Source organism: Sapajus apella, unplaced genomic scaffold (genome assembly GCF_009761245.1).
Source record: "Sapajus apella isolate SASKATOON/1434 unplaced genomic scaffold, GSC_monkey_1.0 scaffold80, whole genome shotgun sequence".
NCBI classification, from domain to species: domain Eukaryota; kingdom Metazoa; phylum Chordata; class Mammalia; order Primates; family Cebidae; genus Sapajus; species Sapajus apella.
The window spans coordinates 9044638-9071010 of NW_022437020.1; the positions used below are offsets into that span (position 1 = coordinate 9044638).

Consider the following 26373-nt stretch of genomic DNA (forward strand, 5'->3'; position numbering starts at 1 on the left):
GCCGATTCTTCTTCTAAAGAACCTCACTTTTAAAGTCGAGTTTGCATCACTTATCTGTGTAATAGATAAGACTTGGCTCTGGCGCCTTTGTGGGTTTCTTTCTTGTCTTTTTGCTACTTGAAGTTCTCAACCTGTATTAAGTGAGTGTGTTCTTTCCCACCATGTAACCCTCTTCCAGATGACAATGTTGTGTGCTTCACCAGGCATGAGCCCATTGGTGTCTGTGGGGCCATCACTCCGGTAAGTGTGGCGGCTTTTCTCAATAGATTCTATGAAGATCCGGCCCTACTGCCTTGTGTCCTTTGGAACCAATGTCTGGTGTGTTTTGAGCATTTTCTCTGTGGCATGGAGCTCCATGCCTGGGAGCTCTTGAGATGAATTAGACCCCATTCCTGCTCTCCTAGGACTGGCTCTAGGTGTGCAACAGAAGGCACTGTGGATTCCAGCCAGAGTGGTCAGGAGTGGCCAGCATTCCCAGGAAGGTGGTCTCTTAACTGGACCCTAAAGATAGGAAAGCCTTGTTCAACAAGAAAAAGGATTTTCCAAGGAGTAAGAATGACCAAGTTCAAGGTGTAGAGGTGGCTGGGCTACTTGGAAGGGAACAGCAGGAAAACTGGTGGGGCCAGAGCTCAGGCAGGAGCGACAGTGAGGAAGAGGGTGAGCACACGTGGCAGGTGGTGTGGGCCAGCTTCCAGCAGCCTTGGCTGCCGAGGGGCTGGGACTTTATTCACTGGGCAGTGGGGATATTCACAGGTGCCCCAGAATGCTGCTTGTCCATTTGGGAAGCGTCTGGCCACTGCAACAGTATCCAGGCAGGCAGCTGGAGAGTCAGGTAGCAACACGAAGTGAGGTTTGGAAAAGCACCCATGGAGGAAGGGAGGAGGCCAGGTCTTCCGCAGATGTTTTAGAGGGAGAAGTAGAACACATGCAACAGCATCCTCTTTGCAAAGGCTGCCTGTTAGTACCTCCCCGAATGCAGTTTAGAAAGTGCTGTGCAGCAGTGCAGTTCTGATCACTGTATGTGTTACCTCACATACCCCAAATCCAGACCATGAAAAGCCAGTATCCTCCACAAAGGCCTCACTGGGCACATGGGACAGGGTAGAAGGGGGGACCGGGCCCCCAAAGCCCTTGTGCTCTGTCGCAGTGGAACTTCCCCCTGCTGATGCTGGTGTGGAAGATGGCACCCGCCCTCTGCTGTGGGAACACCATGGTCCTGAAGCCCGCGGAGCAGACACCCCTCACTGCCCTTTATCTCGGCTCTCTGATCAAAGAGGTGAGACATCCAAAAAGAAACTATCACGTGCTCTTGATAACGTTCCCGCTCCTAGGAACCAGGCCACCATCAGGAGACAGGACGGGCAGACTGCTGGCAGCCAAGTGGGAAGGGAATGACTCCCAGTGTTTTGCTTGGCGACTGCGCGTTCTTTCTCCTGCCTGTGGCCACGGAGCTGGAGAAACTCCACTCCTCCCGGTGGTCTTCATGAGAACGCTTCACTCTCAGTATGGGCTCAAACCCATGGTTTAGGACCCAGTGTGTTTTGTCCAGAGAATTTGCAGGGGGGTCAACCAAAAGGGAGCCAAATATCTGGGAGGTTCTCTGGGATTTGCATTTGCAGCGTAGGAAATGGGCCGTTTTTCTCTGGAGGGTGGTCGCGCCAGCTCCACCTGGGCAGCTGCAGCCATGTGTGTGCCAGGTCCCTGCTAATCAGTGCCTTCCTCTCTGAATGCAATCTCTTCTCCCTCAGGCAGCCACAACTTAGGGAAACAGAGGCCCATAGGGACATCTCTTTCCAGACATACCTTTAGCCATCCCATCCCCAGGCTGTATGGAGCAGAGATTCAAGAAAGCAACGGGAACCAGAGAGACAGGAGAAAAGATTGATTCCTTTCTCCTGTTAGCCAGGGCTCATACGACTGGGAGCAGGTGCATGGCTGCTTAGAGGCTGGGTGGGAACGGCTGGGGATGGGCCAGTTGCCCACTTTCCTTTGGTGATGGGGGCATAATTAAGTCACATGGGTGAGACTTAGGAATTCGAAAATCCCAAATGTTCAGTAACAGTGCCTAAAACTCTACCAACTCAAACACTGTGCCTAGAATGTTGACTTTCTGAAATACTATGTTCTACGTAAGACTCAGGACAGGTGGGGAGTTAGCCTCTTGCCTAATAAAGAGGCTTAGCATATGCAAAACACAAGGCACAAATGTGAACGAGGTGGCAGCCCCTGCCTTCAGGAAGGGCTCGCTCCATGTGAGACCCCTTCAGGAAGGGCTCGCTCCAGGTGAGACCTGGGTTGAACAGGCAAAGAACTTTAAGGGAGTGATATCTTGTCACAACATTTGGAACAATAATGGTCTGATTAAAAAATGAAAACTGAAGCTCTGGGCAGATGTTTCCAGATATTTTGCAGGTGCCTCTGATTCTGGGCAGGGGGTCATGATAAGCCACCTTCCTCCCCTTAACACATATGCACACTGTCTCATACACACGCCTCACATGGAAAGGCGCTGTGCTGCAGGAAGTCCATGGCCACCTTGTGGCATCATGACACATCTGTGCTGCACATCGCTTTGGGGTGGCGTCCCGCCTGGAAGGAGTGGGCGTCTTCCCTGGTCCAGCATGCACACTGGGCTGGCAGCAGGGGGGTGAGAAGCCCAGGTCAGCTCCCAGGGTGTCCAAGGTCAACTGCACTTGGGTCCTGGGTAAATTCATCCCAGCCCAGCCTTCTCTGTGGGGACGTGACACAGCCATGGCTCTCTCAGCCCAAATGTGGATCCATGGCAGATGAAGTCCATCCTTCTTCAAGTGCCATCTTGATTTCTTCCCAGGTCGGGTTCCCTCCAGGAGTGGTGAACATCGTGCCAGGATTCGGGCCCACAGTGGGAGCAGCAATTTCTTCTCACCCTCAGATCAACAAGATCGCCTTCACTGGGTCCACAGAGGTAACCCTCCTCACAGGGTGCTAGCAAAAGTAAAAGTGGTGTGTTACTTGACACCTGTGAACTTTTCCTGTGATGGGCCCTAATATGATTTGCTTTTCTTCTAAATTTGACCATGTTTTAGTACGTAACAACCAATTTAAAAAAGTCACTTGCCTAGTTTCCAAACTAAATAAAGAATACTAGAACTCAGAAACCTTAGAAGAAAAGATTGAGAGATAAGATAAAAGAAAAATGTAAAATATTCATCTGGCCAACAATACCATAATGAAGGTTAAGAGATAAATAACAAGCTCAGAAAAAAATAGTCGTGATGCAATCAGTGCTCCAAGAGTTTATATCCATCATATGTAAAGTGCTCCTACAAATCAATGAAAAAACAAAACCAAGTGAATGGTAGAAAAATGGGCAATTCCAAGAATAGAAATACTGAATGTCCAATAAGCTTAAACTACTTTGCTGGAAATCAGGGAAATGCAAATTCAAACAAAATCAGACTCTCCTTTTGCCTGCCAGATTGCTAAAAACTGAAATGATACTATTGAGAATACGGGGAAGCAGGTGCTCACTGACGCTTTCCTTAAGATGATCAGTGTTTCGGTAGCACTCATCCAACATTTAAAAGTGAAAAACTTTTGATTTAGAAGCCTCATTTCAAAAAAAAAAAAAAACTACTTAGAGAAATTTTCTCATGAGGCTTCAGGGACACACCCTCCAGGATGTTCTGTTTGCTCTACAAAACGTTCTACAGCCGTTAAAGGAAAGCTGCCCATGCTCTATTGTTGAAGCACAAAACAGCAAACTGGAAAATCATCCGCGATACGAGCTTGTTGGTAAAAGTGTGTGTTTGCCGAAGTGGAAATGATCTGGAGGGATTCCCAAGAAATTATTACTGATGGCCACCTAGGGGGTGGGCTCAGGGGCAGTGGGGGGGGGGAAGCTGAAGGCTTCCTCCCTTTAATTTGCATACATCTCTATGTGGAATTACTTTTAATGAGAAAATACTTCTGTACTTGAAAAAGAAGAAAACGCCCACTGCAATCAGTGTCTCCATCCCCCTCCTCAGTCCAGCCCAGCCCTGCTGGACGCTGTTACTGTCCTTGGGGACACACGTTGTCCCTGTGGACGGATTCCAGACCTCATTCAGCTGTCACCCACGAGCTCGCTGAGGCTTCAAACGCACTCACATCTTAGCATTGGAGAAACCGGCCTCAGGCCCTGAAGGGTCCGGGCCGCCCTTGCTGCCTTCTGGCTCTGGGCCTCCGTGTCTGTGCTGGTCTCTGAGGGTCTTCCCAGCTCTGAGGTTCATTCCTATTGTCCTAGAGAAGTCACCGAGTCATGCTGGGCCAGCCCTCCCCCTAGGGGTGCGGTGGGCGATGGGAGAGGAGGGTCCTGAGCGTGGCTGGTGAGTGGCTGCCCTGCCCCTCAGAGCGCACCCCTTCTCTCCCTGCCTGTCAGCGGCAGCCTCAGTCTTAGAATGTGTTTCCAGAGAACTCGCTCCCTCTCACCCTGAGGGCTGGCTGCCCTGGCTACTTCTCTAACACTTGGGGGCTCCCTCAGAGTGTGCCAGAAAGCCACACAGAACCACCTCCCAACTGGGCTGCTGGAATTTCAGCTGTTTCTAGTGAGGGTAGAAGGGTCACCCCGCGGTCCCTGGAGCCCTTTACCAGAAGGACGGGCTCAGAAGGACGGGCACCAGGACAGGTGAGAGGGCGGGGCCCTGCTCCTGGCCAGCTGTGTGGGCACCCGGAGGCTCCGGCTCACACCTGTCAGTGAAGCCGCTCAGACCAAGGATCCCAGCATGTCGCAGTCTGGCATGGGGGGACGTGCTGGCAGAGGCCGGGACAGTGAAGCGACACTGGGGGCTGGAACGCCTGGGCAGAGAGGCAGGTGGTGGCACTGCCTACCGGGCTCATCCAGAATGTTCACCGATGTGTGCATTTGGGCTAAGTTCAGCCACATCCAAGGTACAGTCTGGTCTGTTTTCTGTCCTGGAGGTTGGAAAGCTGGTTAAAGAAGCCGCCTCCCGGAGCAATCTGAAGCGGGTGACGCTGGAGCTGGGGGGGAAGAACCCCTGCATCGTGTGTGCCGACGCTGACTGTGAGTCTCTGCCCTCCTGGGTGTTGCTGGGGCGTCGGGCACCCATCAGTCTCTCCCCACTTCCTGGCCTGAATTCGAAACCCACTGAGAGTGAGACACGTACACACACAGTGGGGATGCTTCCACTGCGGGCATCCTGCTCGCGGTCAGCCAGCCACAGACAGGCAGGCGGACATTACATGCCAGCTTCACTTCTGGTAGAAAGCTTCCTTCAAAACGACATGCCTTGAGTGGCACCAGAGGGGCTACCTGTTTCTGCCCCTCAACATTAAGTGTTCCTGCGTGTTTCTGCAAAGCTGGGGTCATGAGGAGCAGGCCTGGCTTCTCCTCCAGAGCCCCCTCAGAGGAGTGGGGAGGGCAAGTGCTACCCACTCCCAGGCAGTCCTTCATCTCCCCTCCAAGTCACATTTCCTATCATGTTTTAAGACCCCTGAAGAGTGGAGATGCTTTTTCGTCGTGTGTCTCAGACCTAACAAACCAGAGGAGGGCAGTATCAACTGATCCTTCAAAATACCCTGGTGGTCTGATTCTAGGGGTGTACCCCTGTCCTGGGAAAGCAACATGCCCAGTGGCTTGGGGGCAGCTTGTGTCTTGCCAGGGCCGAATGACACAACATTAAAATACATGCTATTGTTGGCTGCCATGTCCACAAGAGGGAAGAAAGGGCTGGCCGGGCATTCGTTCACCTGCTGACAGGGTCAGCTATCTAAAGGTGTGATTTCCCAAGTGCTTGAAACACCTTTGCCTTAAAGAATGGCCTTACCCAGCTGTCCACTGGTGCCAGAAATCCCTGTCACAGAGAACAAAGCCTTTAATTTCACACTCAGATAAGGTTGGAATTGCAACTATCCCAGAGAAAAATGACCCTGGCGCAATTTCTCACTAAGGTGTAAATGACTGATATCAGTTCCTTTCTGGCAGCTGGCTCTCACAATGGGAGAAAGGACAGGAGGAGGGAACAGGCTCTCAGGAAGGAAAGGGGAGCTGGGTGTGAAGACAGACTGCCCATTTCTTGCCTGGGTTAGTGCTCCCTTGTGGAGCACTGTGAGCGCTGTGAACAGCACGAGGTTTTGGAGGTACCTAGAGCAGTTCTGGCACTGTGACTCGCATTTAGAGTCCCAAACAGCCAGGACTCCCATTTTGCATTCCTCTGCCACCATATCTGGACACTCCACTTGCACTGAAGTTCATCTTCTTCCTCTTGGGGAGGAAACTGTGGCTAGAGCACAAGACTAATTCTGTTTGGGGCTTGGTTTTACTCCCAAGCGTCATAAAAACATGCTGCGTAGCCACCTCCTACTCCTCATCAGGGCAGTGCCAGTCCACAAATTACATCTTAACATAACCAGCATCCCAGGCAAGACATCGAGGGTAACAAGCCACCATTCTCCTGCCCCTTCGCCTGCCACCCCTGGCTCCATCAGGAGCAGGAAATGAGTCTGTTATCTTAGAGGAGGGGCAGTTCCAAGCTGGAACCTGACCCAGCCAGCTTCAGGAGTCGAGGTACAAGAGAGGTACCCCCAAACTTTATGGTGCTGTCCTGCTGCCACCGAAACTTGCACAAATGACCCAGCTAAATGGTAACAGCCTCCTTCTCAAAGCCAAGGGCAGAAGCTCTTGGAGTAGCCCCAACGGAGTTGGAATGGATCACCCCCCAATGCCCAGAGCCACTACCAGCCTCTATGCAGAGGAAAGCTGCATTTCTTAGACAGGCAATAGAGTGGGGGTTGGTGGTGATGAAGGCCGTCAAGGGTTGAGCACTAGAAACCCCTCCGTACATGTGAATGACATCCCAATACCATTCTTATCCACCAGGCATGTCCCCCAAGATCTTACTCTCCGCAAGCCCTCTAGCTTGGTTTGAATAACTGGCTTTAGTTCAATGTCAGCTCTACAATTTAAAGTCAGCCCTTCTAAGTCACACACATGATGTTACCTTACTTAATAAGACCCTTCTTTTACTCAATGTGAAAAATTTTGGCTTCTTTAAGTTCTTGCCAGTGGGCCTATGTCAGTCATTACCAAAGTTTATTCTATAAAACATTAGTCCTCTAGAAAAAGGAGGGGGAGAGTTACACAGGCAAGTGAAATGGGGACTGCTATGATTCTCTGGGTTTATTAGCATAGTAAAGGTACTGAGAAGTCCTGCGGGGAATTGATTTAACCCCAAACTTGGACCCCAAATCCTTTCTCCCTTCCTCTCTGTTTGGGAAAGTCTGCAAACAAAATTAATCTCTGAAATGCAGCCACCCTGGGGCCTGTTTTCTTGTGCAGGCAATTAGAATTGCAGCTGTCACCAGTGCTGCCTTAACAACTTAATCGCTTCCTCTCTCTGCGGCTGCTCCCGCATGCCCTCCCCCTCCAGTGGACTTGGCAGTGGAGTGTGCCCATCAGGGAGTGTTCTTCAACCAGGGCCAGTGCTGCACAGCCGCCTCGAGGGTGTTCGTGGAGGAGCAGGTCTACGCCGAGTTTGTCAGGCGGAGCGTGGAGTACGCCAGGAAACGGCCCATAGGAGACCCCTTCGATGTCAAAACAGAGCAGGGGCCTCAGGTAACTCCCTGATGTGTCTGAACCCACGGTGCTGGTCTCAGGGCTAAAGCTGGCAGGCCCACAGCCTACAGGGTCCCTCTCCAAGGAAGGAACTGGTGACTTGCCCTGCCCAGGAGCCTTTTCTTTAGAAGCTGATCAGGTACCAGGGCGTCATGAAAGGGGGCAGACACACCCAGGCATGGGAGGAGGGCGCTGTTCCCAGGGCAGAAGGCCATTTGCCTACACCCTCCACTCTCCAGGACGGCCTCCCCACGAAAGAGAGGCTGTAGGGTGGCTAAAGGCAGCAGAGTGCAGGCAGAGTGTGGCCTGGAGCCTCCGGCACAGCCCGAGGCCCTCAAGCCCACGTAGTTACAGGACAAGGTGAACCATCAGAAACCAAAGAATCCCAGATGGAGAGGGCCTGGGACATGAGGCTATGTCTCCAGGCAGTAGGAACATGTCTCTGGAGGCTGAGTTTGGGAAGCCAAGGACAGGATGAAAATGATCATAACCACGAGATTTAATATCCTCTTTAAAAGGGCACATCCTGTATCACTTTCTTACTAATTATGAAGTGAAGCAGATGGATAAATATTTAAGAGGGCAGCCTCACCATCCCATGCATTATTGACATGGAGCTCAGCAGCCACTCATTTTGCTTTCAGCCAAAGTCCTGGCCCAGCCATGAAATTTCAAGTCACACGTCTATGACTTTCCCACTGGTGTCTATCCCAGGAGGTTGCCACTTCCCCACTTTGACAGCGTTGCATGTTTACAGGGGAGGCTTCTGTGGATCTGAGCTCAGATTTGGCCCTGGGCTTTATGAAAGTCACAAAAATCCTTCCATGGCTCAGTTTCCTCATCTGGAGAATAGAAGTAAGCAATGAATATTATGAGAATTTCACGGCACCTAGGAAGTATTCAATTATGGGAAGGTTTTATTTTAAACAGGAAGAAGCTTTAAATGACAGGTTCTCCAGTCTAGGTGGAAGTGAGTGTCTGTGCATGACCTCAGGCCATGCTATGGGGATGCCCTGGCTGGGGAAGAAGGGAGGGCCTCATGGAGGAGGGGTGTGTTTCTGGCCATAGTGCCCACCCTCCGCTGGCCCCAGCCCACACACTGATGCCGCGTGACCCTGGCAGAAAGCGCTTCTGCTCGTGGCTAACGTTCCTCCTCCTCAGTCATTGCCTGCCCAGCCTCTGCCCAAAACCCAGTGGTCAGTGACACAAGGTTGTCTAATGGCCTCGGTTGGATTTCAGATCTGAACGCAAACATGGCCACAAGTCATTATCAAATCCATCGTGATTTTAAAGCTAATCCAGAATCAGCGGGAGCTATGTGAGCTGATCCCCATACCGAGGAAACTTTTTTACCCCAACATTATTTGCATGTCTCTTTCCGTGGCTCCGGTCTTGACTTTTGAGGCCGACATGCCAACCTCTTCCAAGAGAACAGATAGAGGCAGAATGGATGTTGATTTCATCAAACATTTATGCCACCACTCAAAGTCTGTTTGAAAGCTCACTAAAGCCGTCTAACCTCAGCATATTATTTTAGAATGCTGTTTTTGGTTTTTTTTTCTTCCAAAGTGCTTTTTCATCTACGGTAATAAGATTTTACTCTGAGAGGACTTACAGCTGTCCAAATAGTCCTGTCTGTCTCATGCCTGTGAAACAGCTAGCTGACCTAGATCAGGGTCCGTGGCCGGGCTAGCGCTCCCAGGAATGCTCCAAAATCGTTCAGGTTTATTTGGCAACTGAGCAACGAGGCACATAAACATTATGCAGGCCACCTGGCCGGGCAGGATCCGGCAGCGTCCTCCCGGCAGAGAGCCCAGCACAGCCTTGAGCCAGTCCTTTGGGGGCTGTATTTCCCTGTTTCTGGTGCTGTGCCCTGCCGCGTCATCCCACTTCCTGGCAGGTCTCTCTTCCTGTACTGTAAGGCACCAGCTGACATTTCATGGAGGATTATTAGATTTAAACAATGTGTTCCTACGGACTCTCCAGGGAGTGTTGAGTTTGGATGTATAGGGCTTCCGCAGGGACCCAGCACTGCCTGAAGGACAAACGGGGTCTTCCAGATGGCCTATGCCCGGCAGCCAGGCCAGACCTGCAGTTGGGTGAAGCCCCTATGGCCTTTTTGGCCCCTCAGGGAGGAGAAGAGAGGCTCAACAACACCTGGAACTGGTAACCCGAGACCTGGTTCACCCAGAGAGAAGTTGAGAGAATCTTGAGGTCTTCCGGGATCCGTTGCAAAGTTGTTTTGTTACTTTTTTTTTTTTTGGAGATGGAGTCTTGCTCTGTCACCCAGGCTGGAGTGCAATGCTGCAGTCTAGGCTCACTGCAACCTCCCCGTCCTGGGTTCAAGCAATTCTCCTGCCTCAGCCTCCCAAGTAGCTGGGATTACAGGTGGGCACCACCATACCTGGCTAATTTTTAGAAGAGATAGGGTTTTGCTATGTTGGCCAGGCTGGTCTCAAACCCCTGACCTTGTGATCCTCCCACCTCAGCCTCCCAAAGTGCTGAGATTACAGATATGAGCCACTGCGCCAGCCTGTTACTTTGTTGTTGTTGTTGTTCCTTGTTTTTGTACTTTTTTTGAGTAGGAGTACACGTACATGGGTCAAACTCCAAAACGCCTAAAACATCTACAGTGAAAGGGTTCCTGCCCGTCCCACCCCCACCTCCATACACCTGGTTCTTACCTTTCCCCCCATGGGTATCCCCAGTTCTTAGTTCCTCACGTTTCCCTCTAGAATGTCTTCATGTGTATACAAGCAAACGTGAATGTGTGTCCTGATTGCCTCTGTTATTTTTACATGAAAGTTACCACGATAGGATACTGTTTTGCACTTTATTGTTCCTTAAGAAAATGTGAAGAGCTCTGTATACCAATCCATGGGAACCTGCCTGATTCTTTTTCACATGTGTACAAAATCCCACTGGATGAAACCACCAGGATTTAAGTAACATCTTCTGATTAGCATGTGTATGTGTGCAGTCACACACAAGGCCTCAGAGTATGTAATTTCACACACACACAAGGAAATCCCAGGGACAGATTCCCCAAAGTGGGTTGCTAAGTGGGAACGCATTTGTAATTTCCTTAAGTGTGGCTGGATTACTTTCCTCTATAGAGGGCGAACCCACGTGTATTCTTACCAACGTTGTAGAAGCTTGTCTGTTTCTTTACCCTTGCCAACAGAATATGGACTTTTGCCCATCCGAGAGTTAAAAATGGTATCTTATTTCATTTTAATATGCATGTACCTCTTATAATAAACAAGGTAGAACATCTTATTATATATTTAAAAGCCATTTGTGTTTCCCTTATTATCGAATGTGCATTTGCTTTGAATATTTTTCTTTCGAATTGTTGGTCATTTTTCTTATCACTTCTAAGACTTCTTTACATATGCAGTAGAAAGGTTAGCTTTCTATGAATATGACTTGTAAATATTTTTTCCAAGTTTGTTGTTTTGCCCTTTGACTTTGTTATGATAATTTTTCCCCCCCCCCCCTTTTTTACATACTCAAAATTATAAATCTTTTCTTTTTGGCTTCTGCATTTTGAGGAATTAGAAGGCCATTGGTGCTCCAACTTTGCAGAAGTCTCCCACATATAAAACTTCTATGGTTTCATTCTTCATGGTTATATCTTTGATCTATCTGGAGTTTGGCTGGTATAAGTTGTGAGGTATGGATCTGAGTTAGTATTTTTAAACGGGGTCTATATTTCGTGAGATGATTGGTCAAATGGCGTGCATGGCTTATGCCCTCTCTCTTGAGGAAGCCAGCCTCCTCCAGGACAGACTGCCATCCAGTTGGCAGTCTGGGTTTGCATGTTTTTCTGTTTACAATTATTGGAATGAAACCAGTTTTCCTACCTAGAAGTCCCAGCTGTAGTAAACCTAGTAAAGCTTTGTCTCTCCCAGCCAAAGAGGAGGGGGACCAGCCACAGACCATAATAAAGGACAGGATTCCCATGGATTTAGGAAGAAGGACCAGTGGAGGGGGCAGAAAGAGCCCTTTCCGCCTTGAGCAGTCTCCCAAAAGGGTGCGATTTGGACAGTTGGTCAGTAGCAGGTTCACAAGCTGGGTATCAGGCTGGTGGTACTGGGCAAACTCCAGCCAAGGAGATGTCTAGACAAGACAGCAAAAGGAGGAGTCTTTTTCATGAGCTGTTCCCCTCCAACCAAGGAGCAGCCCTTCCACCCCACCTGGAGGCTCATTCTGCTTTGTCTCCAGGGGTGTTGAGTAAAGTGGTCAGGTTTGCTTTTTGCTTCTCTCCACCATGACAGGAGAATTCCAGTAACTATTACCCTGATTCATAGTACCAGCTGAGCAGGGCACAGGGTTGCCAGGTGATACACCCAGGTAGACTTGAATTTCAGAGAAACAATGAATGCACTTTTAGCTTTAATATGTCCCAAATATTGTTTTGGGACATGCTTATGCAAGAGAATATGCGTCATTTTTCTGAAATTCAAATTCACTGGGCATCCTGTATTTTTATTTGCCGGATGTGGCAATCCTAGTAGAATGTGAAGAGTTGGAAGAGGAAGGAACGCGACCACTTCCTACCTGTGTCACCCATGGATTAACTTTGTGGCATGGAAAATCGAGATAGAAATGCAAAGAAGTCCCAAACCTCCAGAGGACAAGACTAGCCTGTCTCCCCATCTCTCCCCTGCTCCAAAGAGCCCAGCTCTGGGCACTGGAGGAATATGTGCCTGCAAGGCGCATTTGTTACATGGATCACGGCTTGACAATAGTGTGCAGAGTGAAGGCCACTGAGCACGAGATGGCAGCCGCTGCCCAGAAGGAAGTCAGGCTGTACTTGTTCGTGTTTTGCAGATTGATCAGAAGCAGTTCGACAAAATCCTAGAACTGATCGAGAGTGGGAAGAAGGAAGGGGCCAAGCTGGAATGCGGGGGCTCGGCCGTGGAAGACAGGGGGCTCTTCATCAAACCCACTGTCTTCTCAGAAGTTACGGACAACATGCGGATCGCCAAAGAGGAGGTACAAGGGGGGTGCGTTGAGGCTGCGGCCTGCAGGGCCTTTCAAACAGAGTCCTTCCCTAGGGCCGGGGATCCCAGAAATCCTTGTGAGCTGAGGGGTTTTTTTCTTTTTCTTTTTTATTTTCTGTGTGGTTTTCTCCTCTCCTTTGGGGTCCCTGAGGAAGCCGTTTTGTCCCTACCTCTAGGGAACCCCAAGGATGATACAGCAGGTCCCCTGTTTGTCTTAGCCCTGTTTCCACTCCTGGCTCACCTTCTCTGGGGGCAACAAGCCCTCTCTGGTCTTCTGACACACCCCGTCGCTGAGTCAGTCGTGCAGCCAGGGTGGAAGAGCTGTCACCACCTGTGGGCTTTGCCAGGAATCGATTCAGGAACCTGTGGATTCAGGGCCCAAAGCCTCCTTCAGTGCCTCTAGCCTGAATTTCAAGTGTCCATTCAAGGAGCATGTCACAGCTGGAATTCTTATTGACATTTTCTCCCATGGATGTCTTAGAAATGAGGGAAGTTTAGGAGACTCCCCCGCTGATGAGACTGTAAATCTTTGTCTTTCAACCTCACTGTTACACTACACTAAATGGGAACTGGTTTTCACACAGCATTCATAAGAGGAGAGCTGGGTCCCGGGACATTAGACCCTGCGCGTGGTCTTTTTGGGCACATAAAAGGACGAGTCACTGCCGAGGGCTTCCTGGGGCAGGTATTTTAGAGACATCCTCCTTGAGATTTTTTTTTTTTTTTTTTAAGAGACAGAGTCTTGCTATGTTGCCCAGGCTGGAGTGCAGTGGCTATTCACAGGCGCGATCCCACACTGAACAGCACGGGAGTTTTGACCTGCTCCGTTTCTGACCTGGGCTGGTTCACCCCTCCTTAGGCAACCTGGTGGTCCCCCACTCCTGGGAGGTCACCATATTGATGCCAAACTTAGTGTGGACACCCAATTGGCATAGCGCACTACAGCCCAGAACTCCTGGGCTCAAGCGATCCTCCAGCCTCAGCCTCCCGAGTAGCTGGGACGACAGGCACACACTATCGTGCCTGGCTCCTTCTTGAGATTTTTGTGTGCCATGATGGCATGAAGCTCAGCTCCTTAAACATCCCTGTGACAAGAGGTCCTGGGGAACCCAGGGAAGGTATTTTGGCAGGCTGGGCACCATCCTGCCAGCTTATAATTATGTCTAATATTCAGTCAACTACAAACTCCCTTCAAAACCACCTTTAAATGTTCAAGCCTTAGTTCTTCCATTTCCTTTTCTTTGTTATGTTACAACTGTGATGAAACATAGTTTCAAAAAAAGTACCTTACAAACTACCAAGGGGAAAGCTAATTCTTTCCCCTTGGTAGATATTATCAAAACGTTGCAGGGTGTCTTCACTGGTAGAAAACACAGCTCTCAAGAGGTAGGGGCACAGTCTTACAAAGTGTCTGTCAGTATCCTTCAAGATAATTCTCAAAAAAGTTATTGAAAGGTTTTGTTTTCTGTGCATCTCACAGGTATGGGTTACTCCAAGCCTCTCTGGCTGGGTGTCTCAGAAACCCTGATGACAACAAGACATCTTAAACACAACATATATTTTTGTTATTATTTTTTATTTTTGTTTCATTTTAATCCTTCTCTTCAGTCTTCAATGGTAATGCAGCTGCTTCTCTAACCATCATTTTTCATCTATGTATGTGCTCTGGGTGCACGAAAATCATGTAAAGAGAAGGAAATGCGTGCTCACAGCATACATTTCCATTCAATCAAAGCTCTCATTGCCATTCTTGCAATTAATCATAGATTTTCGGACCAGTGCAACCAATACTGAAGTTCAAAAGCATTGAAGAAGTGATAAAAAGAGCAAATAGCACTGACTATGGACTCACAGCAGCCGTGTTCACAAAAAACCTGGACAAAGCCCTGAAGCTGGCTTCTGCCTTAGAGTCTGGAACAGTCTGGTGAGTTGCCAGTGTGTATTTCAGCTCTGCTGAGCTGCTTCTTGCTCGGTTTCTTATTCTTCTATTAACTGAGAGTTTCTCATTGTTTATACTGTATATTACGTGCCAAGCATTATCTCAGGGCTTCCTTCCATCCCCAGGACCACCTTCTGAGGTAGGTGCCATTATGTCTCCATTTCATAGATGAGAAAATCGAGGCACAGAGAGATGAAGTGACTTGCCCATGTCACTTGAGAGAGGGCTCCCGTCCCCATGCCTGTGACCCCGTGCTATACTGCCCCTCCAATCTTATTTTCCGTCCTGATTCTAAAAGCAGTTCATGCTCATCTGCAAAATATGGATACTAGTCCCTGCCTCATCAGTGATTCTGCAGATGATGTTTTGTGATCCCCATGTTAAAGATGAAGGAATTGAGACTCAGAGAGGGAAAGCAACAAGCCCAGAATCACATAACTAGGAAGCAGAACTTTGGGGTCAGATCTGTCTCATTTCAAAGCTAATTTCTTATTCCTCCACACCCTGATTTCTCTCTCTCTCTCTCTCTCTCTCTCTCTCTCTCTCTCTTTGTTTGAGATGGGGTCTCGCTCTGTCGCCCAGGAGGCTGGAGTGCAGTGGCGTGCTTTCGGCTCACTGCAACCTCCACCTCCCAGGTTTAAGCCATTCTCCAGTCTCAGCCTCCTGAGAAGCTGGGACTATAGGCACACACCATCACACCTGGCTAATTTGTGTATTTTTAGTAGAGACACTGTTTCACCATTTTGATCAGGCTGGTCTTAAACTCCTGACCTCAGGTGATCCACCAGCCTCGGCCTCCCAAAGTGCTGGGATTACAGGCATGAGCCACCTCGCCCCGCCCTCTCTTCTCTTTTCTCCCCTTCTCATTTCATTTCTATTCCAATGAAACTCTCTGTACTTGAGGATTTCCAAATTTTAGTTGCTAATGGGAAGAATGGGAAGGCAAAGGTTGAGAGTACCAGGTGTGTTCATCATGGAAGCTCTGGCAAAAGACCACTTACTAGACAATGCTCTGCATCAGGGGCTCGGTGGCTGCAGTGCCAGGAGCCAGGGGCTCTTTTCAAGGTGACTCTGAGCCTTCTTCCATTCTTTTCTAGGATCAACTGCTACAACGCTCTGTATGCACAGGCTCCATTTGGTGGCTTTAAAATGTCAGGAAATGGCAGAGAACTGTAAGTGTTTCCATCATTCTGAGCCTGCCATAGGCTGAATACAAGATCTGCTAGATGTGCAGACAGTGACCCTGGCTCCAGTCTGCTGACCCCCACCTCTGCTCTGTCTGGGCCAGCTGTGTCCCTCTAGGGCTGGTGGGGACACATCCCTTCCTCTCTCCTGCCCACCACCCCTACCCTTCCCACATACACCGTCAGCCTGCCCCCTCCAGGCCTCTGCTTTTGTGTCCACCCAGCACCCATCATGCTGGGGACCTTCAGTGGGTATTTGGCAGAAGCTCCCTGGATGAGGACACAGGCAGAACTGAAAAAGTGTCCTTTTTGCCAGATGTGGGGTGTCTTTATTCACACAGCTCCGTACCCACAGCAGGGAAGACAGGCTCTGACCCAGGTAAGGCTCCTACCTGCCAGGTCCTTCTGAGCCTAGCAAGGGTCCCGTCCCAGGAGGCATATGACACCTCCTCTTGGGCCTCTGTGGCCCTCTCAGTATGTGCAAGCCCACTGCAAACGCTTCCACATGTGTGTGCAAATCCACTGCAAGCCCCTCCGTGTGTGTGTGTGGAAACCCACTGCAAACCCCTCGACATGTGTGTGTGGAAACCCGTGCAAACTCCTCCATATGTGTGTGTGCAAACCCCTCCACATGTGTGTGTGCAAACCTGTACAAACCCCTCCACATGTGTGTGTGCAAACCCGTGCAAACCCCTCCACAGGTATGTGTGGAAACCCATGCAGACCCCTCCACATGTGTGTGCAAACCGACTGCAAAGCCCTCTGCACTTCCTCTGTTGTCCCGCCTGCTGGGAAAATGAGTTCCCTAGGTCTGGATTAGTGGGTGGAACTTCTTGTGTCTGGCCCAGGCCCAGAGCTGGCTAGAGCAGCCCGGGAGTGGACATGTGTGTTTTCCAGCCGGACGCTGTCTTCTCTCCCCAGCTCAGGATTTTATTAGCCTGTGTGGACAAACATTTTGTAGGATCAGTGTTCCCAAGGAACCATCTGTGACAACATCCCAGGGCTGTTCCTGGGACATCTTTAGGGACACAAACTCTTCCTTTTGTTAATATCACCAGTTTGTGCTGTTTATATACAAATGTACTCCCTTGTACTTGTTTGCACATCTTCCAATGGGAACAGACTCGAACCCTTTCCCTCGCCTTGGGTCTTGGTTGGGTCTTGGTTGGGGTGTTTTTGCGGCTCCCTTTTGAGATTCTTTAAGATGCTACGAAGTGACGGGCCTGGCTTCCATCCCTGAACAGCTGCTTTTGACCAGTCTATGTGGAATTGGGGTCCTGTCCCCCTCCCACCTCAGTCCCGCTCTGTAGTCCATCCCTGACTCTCGGCAAATACCCCAAGGCGTCTGCACATGTGAGTGGAGCCTGCCCGTTGGCCTCCGCCTTACCCCTATGGCTGGCTTTCCCTTCAGGGGACATCAGTAAATTCTTGGCCATGAAGACACTTTGCAGAGATTGCATTGCCTCCCTCTAGTGGCCCATTTGTATTTGAGTTCTGTGAGCCCCTGCTTCACTCTTACACCTGCCTGCCCTCCAGGGACGGGCAGCCAGGGTCGGGGTCACCAGGGTCCCCTCTTGGGCCCTCCAACAGCAGTCGTGCTGACGACAGCTGGGATTGCTGAGCACAGACTCCACAGCAGGCCTGGTGAGCTCCCTGTGCCTGCTCCTTCACACCCTCCTCACGCCCGTCCTTGAGACAGATCCAGGCGTTTGGGGATGAGAAAATGGCACAGGAAGCTGGTAAGTGACAGTGAGATATGAATGCTGGCAGCTTAGTCCTTGGACCTACCGCAGTGCAGGACCTTGCTCAGCAGGGGTCACCCGTGTCCGCCACCTGTTCGTGAGGCCAGCCAGGGCTCACGTGGTCATTGTCTCCTTTCATCTGCTGCCTTCAACCAGCTGGGTCATTAGGGCAGGGGAACCCAGACCCCCCACAGTCCTCCTCCCAGAGGCCAGACACAGCCTTGTCCCACAGCAAGCACTCCGGTCCCCAGAGCAAACGTCCCTGGGCACAGAAGCCGCAGGCCCCCGTCCCTGGTGTGCACTGCTTTGCACTGGCGATTCACCCTCATTGCAGCCTCCCCCCTTGCTGCCCTAATGGTGCCCTCGGCTCCTTAACACCCCCTCGCTGGCGCAGAGCTGGGCTGGGCGAGGACTCACTGAACACAGTCCATGTTTCCTCCTGCCAGTTAGCCACCATCGGGACTTTTTTGAATGTCTGTGTTTTAAACCCTTGGCATATATTTTCTCAAGGCTTTTGATAAAATATTTTAAAATAATTCACAAAGAGCCTAGAAACTGCCTGGAAAACCAATTTCTGTTTTCAGTTGTCTCTGATGAATGTCTTCAATGTTGCAAGAAGTTCCCGTTTTCTAATGCTGGAGCATCCTGTGGGGGATTCCATGGTTTTCCCCGTCCCCGGCCACCTGGGCTGGGCTGGCTCCTGGCCGCCCATCCACGGGCCCCTCCAGGAGCTGATTCTGTGCGGGTCTCAGGATGGAGCCTTCGATTCCTCTTCCTCCAGATGCCTTTCTTCTTAATAAAAATGATACTGTAATCAAAAAATCTATGCAATAGAGATATGGAAAGTCAAGGCTTACCTTTCTGCCCTTCAATCCCACTTGTTAGAGATAAACACTGTTCAGTCATTTGTTTACTCATTGGTTCTTTTATTCGCTTGGCAAATATTTCTTGAGCATCTTTGATTCACCAGGCATGATGCTAGGCTCCGAGTGTACAGCAGTGAACAACAGTCACCAGGCCCCGTCCCTCCTGACATTCTGTGAGGCTTAATAGGAGTGAGCCTGGGCTCATGGATAGCTTTGAACTCCAAGGTGGATGAGACTGAGTGAGAATCCATTTAGGAGAAGCACCACCGGGTTGAATAAAAGCAGCAAGAATTTAAAGCAGGACAGTAACAAGAAATAGAAAGAATGAGAGGATTTATGTATTTATTCTTAAATGAATGATTTAATACTTCTGCATGTGTTAGTTCGGTGTTAATTTAATCTTATCACTTTGTTTGCTTTTCTTTACTAACTTGAGAAATCATTATTGGCTTTGAATTTTTACAACGCAACATTATAGTCTCACTTTTTAAAGTGTATTGTGCATTTTTTCTGCATACAATGGATTTATATATGCGTGTTATTTTCTGTTTTCAAATGAAAGGGGAGCAAGCTACATGTTGTTCTTGAGACTGGGTTTTGGATAACCATCCAGTCTTTTTATTGATGTCTCCTATGAGGAACTTTTGTATACTTCCAAGGGGTTTTGCTATTACAAACCATGCTGGTGTACTTCCTTGGGTATACATCTTTATGCACTTGTGGGAGATCGTTTTCAGAATAAATTCCTAAAATTGAGTAACATGCCACGTGAAAAAATGGGCTCACCACTGTTTTGGTTGCATTTCTTTAATCATGATGGCGTTGAGCATCGTTTTCATACTTATTGGTAATTTGTATTTCTTTTCCTGCAAACTGACTGTTCCTGTCCTTTCTTGATTTTTCCATTTGATGGCTTGTGTTTTTCTTGTTGGTTTGCAATAGTTCTTTGTATATTAAGGAAAATCGCACTCTGATTTTCTCAGTGCTCTAAATTTTTTTGTCTAGTTTGTCATTTGGGAGTTTTGATGGAGTCTCTGCTTTACATAAGTAGAATTTACCTTCTGTTTGTGGCTTTTATATTTTGGGTAATATTTAGAAAAGATCATAAAATAATTCACTCATTTTAATGGGTTCTGAAACTATTTGTTTTAGGAAATTACCTAAAAATCTCTATGGCACCTGCCATTCATTTTCTGTCTAACACATAGTAGGTGCTCTACATGATTATCTGTGATTGTTATAATTACAAGGAGGTGATGATATTCCCATTTGATAGTTGATGAAGCTGAGGGTCAGGGAAGGCAAAGAACTTACCTAAGCAACACAGTTTTTAGCCAGTGGTTCTCCGACTGGAGCATGCATCAGAATCACTTGGAAGACTTGTTAAAATCCTGAAGTTTGGGCCCTACCGTAGAGTTTCTGATTCTGTAAGGTTATTAATTTTTATTACTCCTCCAAGAAGTTACCGTAACATCAGTGGCTTAAATTACATAAATCTATTATCTTACAGTTCCGTAGGATAAAAATCTGAAACAGGTCTCCCTGAGCTAAAATCAAGGGCTGTGTTCCTTTCTGGGGGTTCTCAGGAGAGCATCTGCTTCCTTGCCTTTTCCATCCTCTAGAGACTGCCCACATTCCTAGGCTGGTGCCCATCCTCCATCTTCAAAGCCAGCAGTGATGCATCTCTGAAACTGTTTCTGTCATCTCATTTCACTCTGCCTTTCTTCTGCCAGTTTTAGGGACACTGGGTCTACCTGGATGATCCAGGATAGTCTCCCTCTTTTAAGGTCAACTGATTAGTTGCAGCATTAGTTCTTCACCATGTAGCCTAACATATTCACAGGTTCAGGGGATTCTATTGTGTACACGTTTGGAGAAATCCTAATTCTGCCTACCATAGTAGGGCTGGGCTAGGCCTGAGAATCTGCATCTCTAGCGAGTTTGGACGTGAGGCTGATGCTGCTGGCCTGGGAACCACACGTTGAGAACCATTGGTCTAAGGGAGGAGATGGGTTTCTGCCACAGGTCTTTTTAACTACCGAGACTCCAGCAGCCACGTCTACTTCCATTTCTTCCTAAAGAAGCACACGGTTTTCTTCACCTTACAGCAGATCAAGCACTGAGAGGGATTTAAATCTCTCCAGCGCTGCCTCTCGGCTCTTGGAAGGGAAGGTACCCTGAAGATGGCCCATGGTGTCAGGGAAGGGTCACCTGAGCCCAGCAAGATTTAAAGAAAGAAAATACACCAAGGACGTGAACTCTAAGGCTGTGGCTTTCGTGTGTAGTCTGTGCTAATGTCCACTTCCCTTGCACCCCCCAGGCTGGCCACCCTGTCTGACAGCTGGCCCCTGGCTGTGCACTCTGAGGCCAACTTCAGGCCCTTGGTGTTCTTACCTCTGGCTCTCCGGCAGCATCCCCAGCCAATAGCCTTGGGCCTCCGCTTCTTCTGTCTCCTCTTCAAGCAGCTCCCAATTTCCATCTAAAAGTTATCACCCCAGTGTAATTTCTGCTCCTCCCTTGTCCACACCCACCCCTACATACATCAGGCCCTCTCGTTTTGCTCTCCATCTCCACCCCAGGGAATTCGCCTCTTAATATTTTCTTAATCCCCTTCATTCTCCAAAGGTAAACCCCTAGTCCTGGCTATTTCAAAAGCATCACACACAAAAAAACCTTGATATTTACATTCAAGTCACATATGCAGTTACTAACCCTTACTGTGGTATTTCAGTCTTGGCTATTATTCCATGAAGTCATCCCATTTTGGCCTTTTGCATAAACCTCCAATGGCCTGATGGAATGAGGAAGCATCAGAACAGTTTCTACACAACGGCTAAGGAACATGCCCATTTTGAATTTTCCTTTTTTCTGTGATCACAGAGGTGAATATGCTTTGGCTGAATACACAGAAGTGAAAACTGTCACCATCAAACTTGGCGACAAGAACCCCTGAAGGAAAAGCGGGGCTCCTTCCTCAAACATCGGACAGCAGAATGTGGCAGATGAAATGTGCTGCAGAAGAAATGAGATTTCTGACTTTCCCAGGACACTTTCTTCTGGAGGTTTTATATCTACTGGAGTTGAATATTGCCGTCTTCCTCTCACTCGCGTGTTTGTTGACCAAACTGGGGATGCCCATATGTTGTGTGTGAAATCGCAGTCCCGCCTGAGGAGGGAGCTGTTGGCCGTTTCTGTTTTTAACCTTAAGACCAGATCCCAGAGACAGTGAGAAACTCAGGGCGTTGTTAACAGGGAGTGGTATTTGAAGTGTCAGCAGTTGCTTAAAATGCTTCGGCAAATCTAACTCCAGTAAGAATGTGGGGAAAAACCCCTGCGTCTTCTGAAAGCAGGGCTGTTGCACCTGTGGTCTCCTCAGGGTGGACCCGCTCAAAGAGCAAGCCACACCTCTTTCCGAGGGAAAGGTGGGACCATTCTATGGGAAAGGATTCACACTAAGTTTGTGTGTGTGTGTGTGTGTGTGTGTGTGTGTGTGTGTGTGTGTGTGTTTTAATTTCACAGTGGGAAACTTTTGGGAAATGCATACCATGGAAGGGTGCCAGAGGCTTTGGGCGTGTACAGGTGTGGGTCTTTGTGGACTGCATATTGACCTGGACCGTGAGACGCAGCTTCAAACTAATACAGCCTTTGGAATATGACAGAATCAGTGGCCCAGAGAGCTTAGTCAAAACAATATCGTGGTCTACCTTAACCAAGGCACTTTCTTAAGCAGAAAATATTGTTGATATTACCTTTGCTGCTAAAGATTCAATCTTCTAACACCAGGACAGCATAGCAAATCCTAGGATAATTAACCACCCCCTCTTTGGACAAATCAGAGTCATAATTCGCTTTAACACATCATGCATTTTTATCATACTCACTAATGGTTTATGATAAGTCTATGTAATTTTCCTTTTCTCTAGTCCTGTTATCCATTGTACATTAGTAAGGCATACACAACTGGAAAGACTGCTGTGATAACACAGCCTTGTTATTTTTAAGTCCTATTTTGACACTAATTTCTGATTAGTTAGTAAATAACACCTGGATTCCATGGAGGACCTGGGTCTTTATCCAAGTGGCCTGAGGATTTCACTGGCAGGTTGTGAATTTTTCCTCTTTAGGTATCCAAATGATGATGTGCAATTTCATGTTTTAACTTGGGAAACTGAATGTCTTCCCATATAGCTTTAAAAACAAAAACACAAACGTGTTATTCAGATACTTTTATGGTTACTAACTAGTACTTTTCTCATTGGAAAAGTGGTGCTTAAGTTTGCAAATTAAGTTGGAGAGGGCAATAATATAATGAAGCCCTGTTTCAGAACCAGTGTGTGTATAAGGAAAACCATGTATAAAATGGACCGATCACCCTCGTCAGAGATATGAATTACCACATTTACCTTCTCTTGATCAGCTAACACTTATCACTTATACTACCAATAACTTGTTAAATCAGGATTTGACTTCATACACTGAATTTTCAGTATTTTATCTCAAGTAGCTATAGACACTAACCTTGATAGCAATACATTAGAGGGTTCCTATTCTTTCATTGTACAATAATGTCTTTAATATGAAATGCTACATTATTTATAATTGGTATAGTTAATGTATCTTTTTATAGTTATAAGTACACAGAGGTGGTATATTTAACCTTCTGTAATATACTGTATTTAGAAATCGAAATCTATATAGTGTTAGGTTTCACTTCTTTTAAGGTTTACCCCTGTGGTGTGGTTTAAAAATCTATGGGCCTGGGAATTCTGATCCTAACTGCAGACCATGTTCTACAATGTGAGAATGATAAAATAAAATTGGATATTTGAGAAACATTATGCTTTTCATTTAAAGACCAAACTCATTTCAATTCTATGACAGGCCTTTCTCTTTCTGAGACCTGTACAAAACGACTGATAATGAAGCAGGATCAATAATGTGAGCACAAAATTACATTTGCTCAATCAGGCCCAGTGCTTTGCCTGAGTAGGAAACCCATTTCTGTGGGCTTGGGGGCTGACCAGGCATGGAGCTGGGCCTCGGAGGTTCCCTGTCGTAGCTGGCTGAATTTCAGCTCTCTTCTAGGCTGCCTGAGCCACCCTTCATCATAACGCAGTGAGGACGTCAGCGTGGGAAATGGTGGGGAGGACTGCATGAGGATTAAGGGACAGCACTGTGCCCCTGACGGTGAGCACAAGTGTCTGTTTTCGTCACTTTTTCTTCTGAGGATCTAGAGAAAGGATCTATTTGGGTTTAACTGACCTAAAGTTTCTAAACCTTCTAACCAAGAAGCCTCAATCACCACGTTGTGAGCTGATGCTGCCGTTGGATCGAGATCATTGCTCACACTGGGGTAGCTCCTCCAAGCTCAGCCCCTGCATTCGATGTGGAAAGCCCAGGTCACTTTGACCATGGGTGGCAAAGCACCACCCCTTTAAGAAAAAACTTAAGGGAGGCTGGGAACATATCTCATCACATACACACTTATGTTAAGAGAATGTAGACACATTATTTAGAGACACCCTATTTCTCAATCCAAATGTGAGCAGAAAACTATAGGGGAATGACAATTTCCCTCATTTTGGTGTCCTGGAACATGTCCCCAGCCATTCTGGGGATAATCGGAGGGTGTGGTATGCGTGTGCAGGTGCTTGTTCACAGTGTTTGCACACATACGTTTGTGTGCCCTGGTGTGCATGTGGGGGTTGGCACATTCTCTACAAGTGGGCCCTTTGGGATGTCCTAGCTTCTCCTGCTGGTGGAGGAGGCCTTTCTAATGTCTTTGCCCCCCGCTCCTAGGCATGAGCTTGAAGGGCGTATGGGAAGTTGCCCAAGGACGACTGTCCGAGGAAAGCTGCGTACTGGGCTGAAGAAACACAACTAGAAAACTCCTGAGGAGAGGCTTTCAGCCACTGTGCCTTCAAAAAGGCAGAAAAGTCAGTTCAGGGAGGTGGCTTCCAGCTGACCCCACCCACCTCAGGAGGGGTCATTCCAGCCTGGGGTGCTGAGAACCCGGGTGGGATTCCCAGCAAAAGCTAGAGAATTACGGGTCAGCGAGCCTTAGGACGGAGTGGAAAGGCGTCTTAACTGACCTGCAATAACCTTCCTATGCGAAGCTGTGGCTAATGCATACCTAATGGCTAGAATTAAATGCTGGGGACATAAGGAGCGGAATACAAGTCATCTGTGTCAAATGTTAACTATGTACAATTTGCACATTCTCCGTCACCTGGATTTTACTAATTCAATTATGGGTGGATGCAAAGATTTTGCTGATTGATGAATCCTTTTTGTCAGCTTCGGGGGGAATACATAAACCATGGTATGCTGGCAATGTATCTTCCTAGCCTATTCCCAAGCTCATTCTGAAGGGAAGTGGAGGCGCCCTGTCTGCCTCGGCTGCGTTCCCCCAGCGTCCTCCCGGGCCGTGGGCCCGCGCTCCCTCCCGGTGGCGCCAGGTGGCGGGGCTGCCCTTCCTGGAGGAGCTGCGCCGCCGTCGCGGGGCCCACTCAGCCCTGAGGACGCCACGCCCTGCAATTGTTGGGAGCTTATCGGTAGCAATCACACTGCGGGCTCCCGCAAACTGGTGTGGGGCCCTCAGGGGTGAGGACAGGATTGCAGAACTGCGTCCACCCTTTGGGAAGGTCGCCCAGTGGCAGGAATAGCCTCCCGGGAGCACAGCAAAGCTGCTCGGTGGTCCCCTCGCCAAACAGGGACCCAAGGGGCCGCTCGAGGAAACGGCCCCGCGGTGTTCGGGAGGTGGTGTGGGAACTCTGCAGCTGCCCGGGTGCTGTGACTTGGCAGTGAAGGTTGGGGAGATTGGCGCTAAATCCTGGGAATACGCGAGTCATAACATTCCAGGAGAGGCGCCTACAGGGCGCTGGTCCTGGAGGGCGTGGAGCCCTCCGCTTTTCCCGAGCAGGCCATTTTCCTGGGTGGACACGTGGAGCTCACGGGGAGGCCCGCCTACAGCGTGGATGCCGATCTTTATGGTCTGCGTTCCGGGATTAGCCCCAGCAGCCTGATGCCTCCTTTAGAATAGGTTGAAACACGATACATCGCCAATTTTTCAAGTTTTATGTATTCCCCCCAAAGCCGACAATTAAATGTGATTCACCAAACAGCAAAATCTTTGCATCCATCCATAATTGAATTAGTAAAATCCATGTGATGGAAGTTGTGTAAATTGCAAATCGTTAACGCTTTAGAACTGTGTTCTATATTGCCTTGTAAAGGGCGGCACGCAAATGAATATTCCGTCTTTTTAAATTCTACGGCCAGAAAATAGGGGCCCCATGCAAGTGAGGGGCTGGTCTGCCGAGGTGGCTGCCGCTAGAGCGGAGGAGAGTGGAAGCGGGGCTGAGCGCCGCACCGACCAATCTCCTCGCCGCGCTGGACCCTCGTGAAGGGAGCCGGGTGCCCGAACCTGGTACTAGAAGGGCCCGCGGGCCCCGGCGTCTCCCGGGGCACCAACAGTGAGCGTGATAGCCTGCGTTGTACGGCCAGGGAAACTGAGGCGGCCACCGAGGGGACGCCTCGCGCCCATCCTGGGGAGAGCCGGCGGCGGCCTTGCCTTGCGCGCTCTTCGCACCGCCCGCCCTCCCCGCCCGCCGGCCTCAGGATTGAGGAAGTGCGTCTGGGCCCGGCGCCGGCGCGCGGCCCGAGGCGCGGGGGGCAGACGGCGGTGGGAGTGCCAAGCCCGGGCCCGCCAGTGTCCGTCCGGCCCCGCGTCCCGGAGCGCCCGCACCCCGGCCCCGCAGCCGTCGCAGGTAAGTGCTGCCCCTGCCCGCGCCCCCCACCCCGGGGGCCTGGCTGCCTCCTGCGGCCGGGCCAGGAACCCAGCTGGGCCGGCGCCCGGCGTCCGCGGGAAGCCCTGGCCTCTGCCTGCCCGCGGGCCTGAGCTCCAGGCAGTCGCGTGGTCGGGCATGGGTGGCCCTTGCGCAGGGGCCGTAGTAGCCCGAGGGGCGCGGAGGGCGTGGGGCGACCCCCGTCTGACGCCCCTGCTGCCTCCCGCCACGCCCGGAGCCCAGGCAGCCTGTGGG

General features: G+C 49.3%; 2 protein-coding genes across 3 annotated transcripts in view; both read left to right on the forward strand.

Moving 5' to 3' along the window:
- The window catches only part of ALDH1A3 (aldehyde dehydrogenase 1 family member A3), a 36286-nt gene extending 13120 nt beyond the window's left edge, over positions 1–23166 (forward strand). Inside the window, exons 5-13 of the mRNA XM_032252864.1 lie at positions 179–240; positions 1148–1276; positions 2831–2944; positions 4939–5041; positions 7407–7591; positions 12428–12592; positions 14367–14524; positions 15637–15711; positions 21212–23166. Of these exons, the coding sequence (XP_032108755.1) occupies positions 179–240; positions 1148–1276; positions 2831–2944; positions 4939–5041; positions 7407–7591; positions 12428–12592; positions 14367–14524; positions 15637–15711; positions 21212–21284 (1064 nt within the window). The 3' untranslated portion in view covers positions 21285–23166. The remainder of the gene's footprint in view (positions 1–178; positions 241–1147; positions 1277–2830; positions 2945–4938; positions 5042–7406; positions 7592–12427; positions 12593–14366; positions 14525–15636; positions 15712–21211) is intronic.
- Positions 23167–25852: 2686 nt separating this feature from the next.
- Positions 25853–26373, forward strand: part of LRRK1 (leucine rich repeat kinase 1) — a 147983-nt gene continuing 147462 nt past the window's right edge. For both annotated transcript variants that reach the window (XM_032252866.1, XM_032252865.1), the window contains exon 1: positions 25853–26100. The gene's annotated coding sequence lies outside the window, so the exon portion shown is untranslated. The remainder of the gene's footprint in view (positions 26101–26373) is intronic.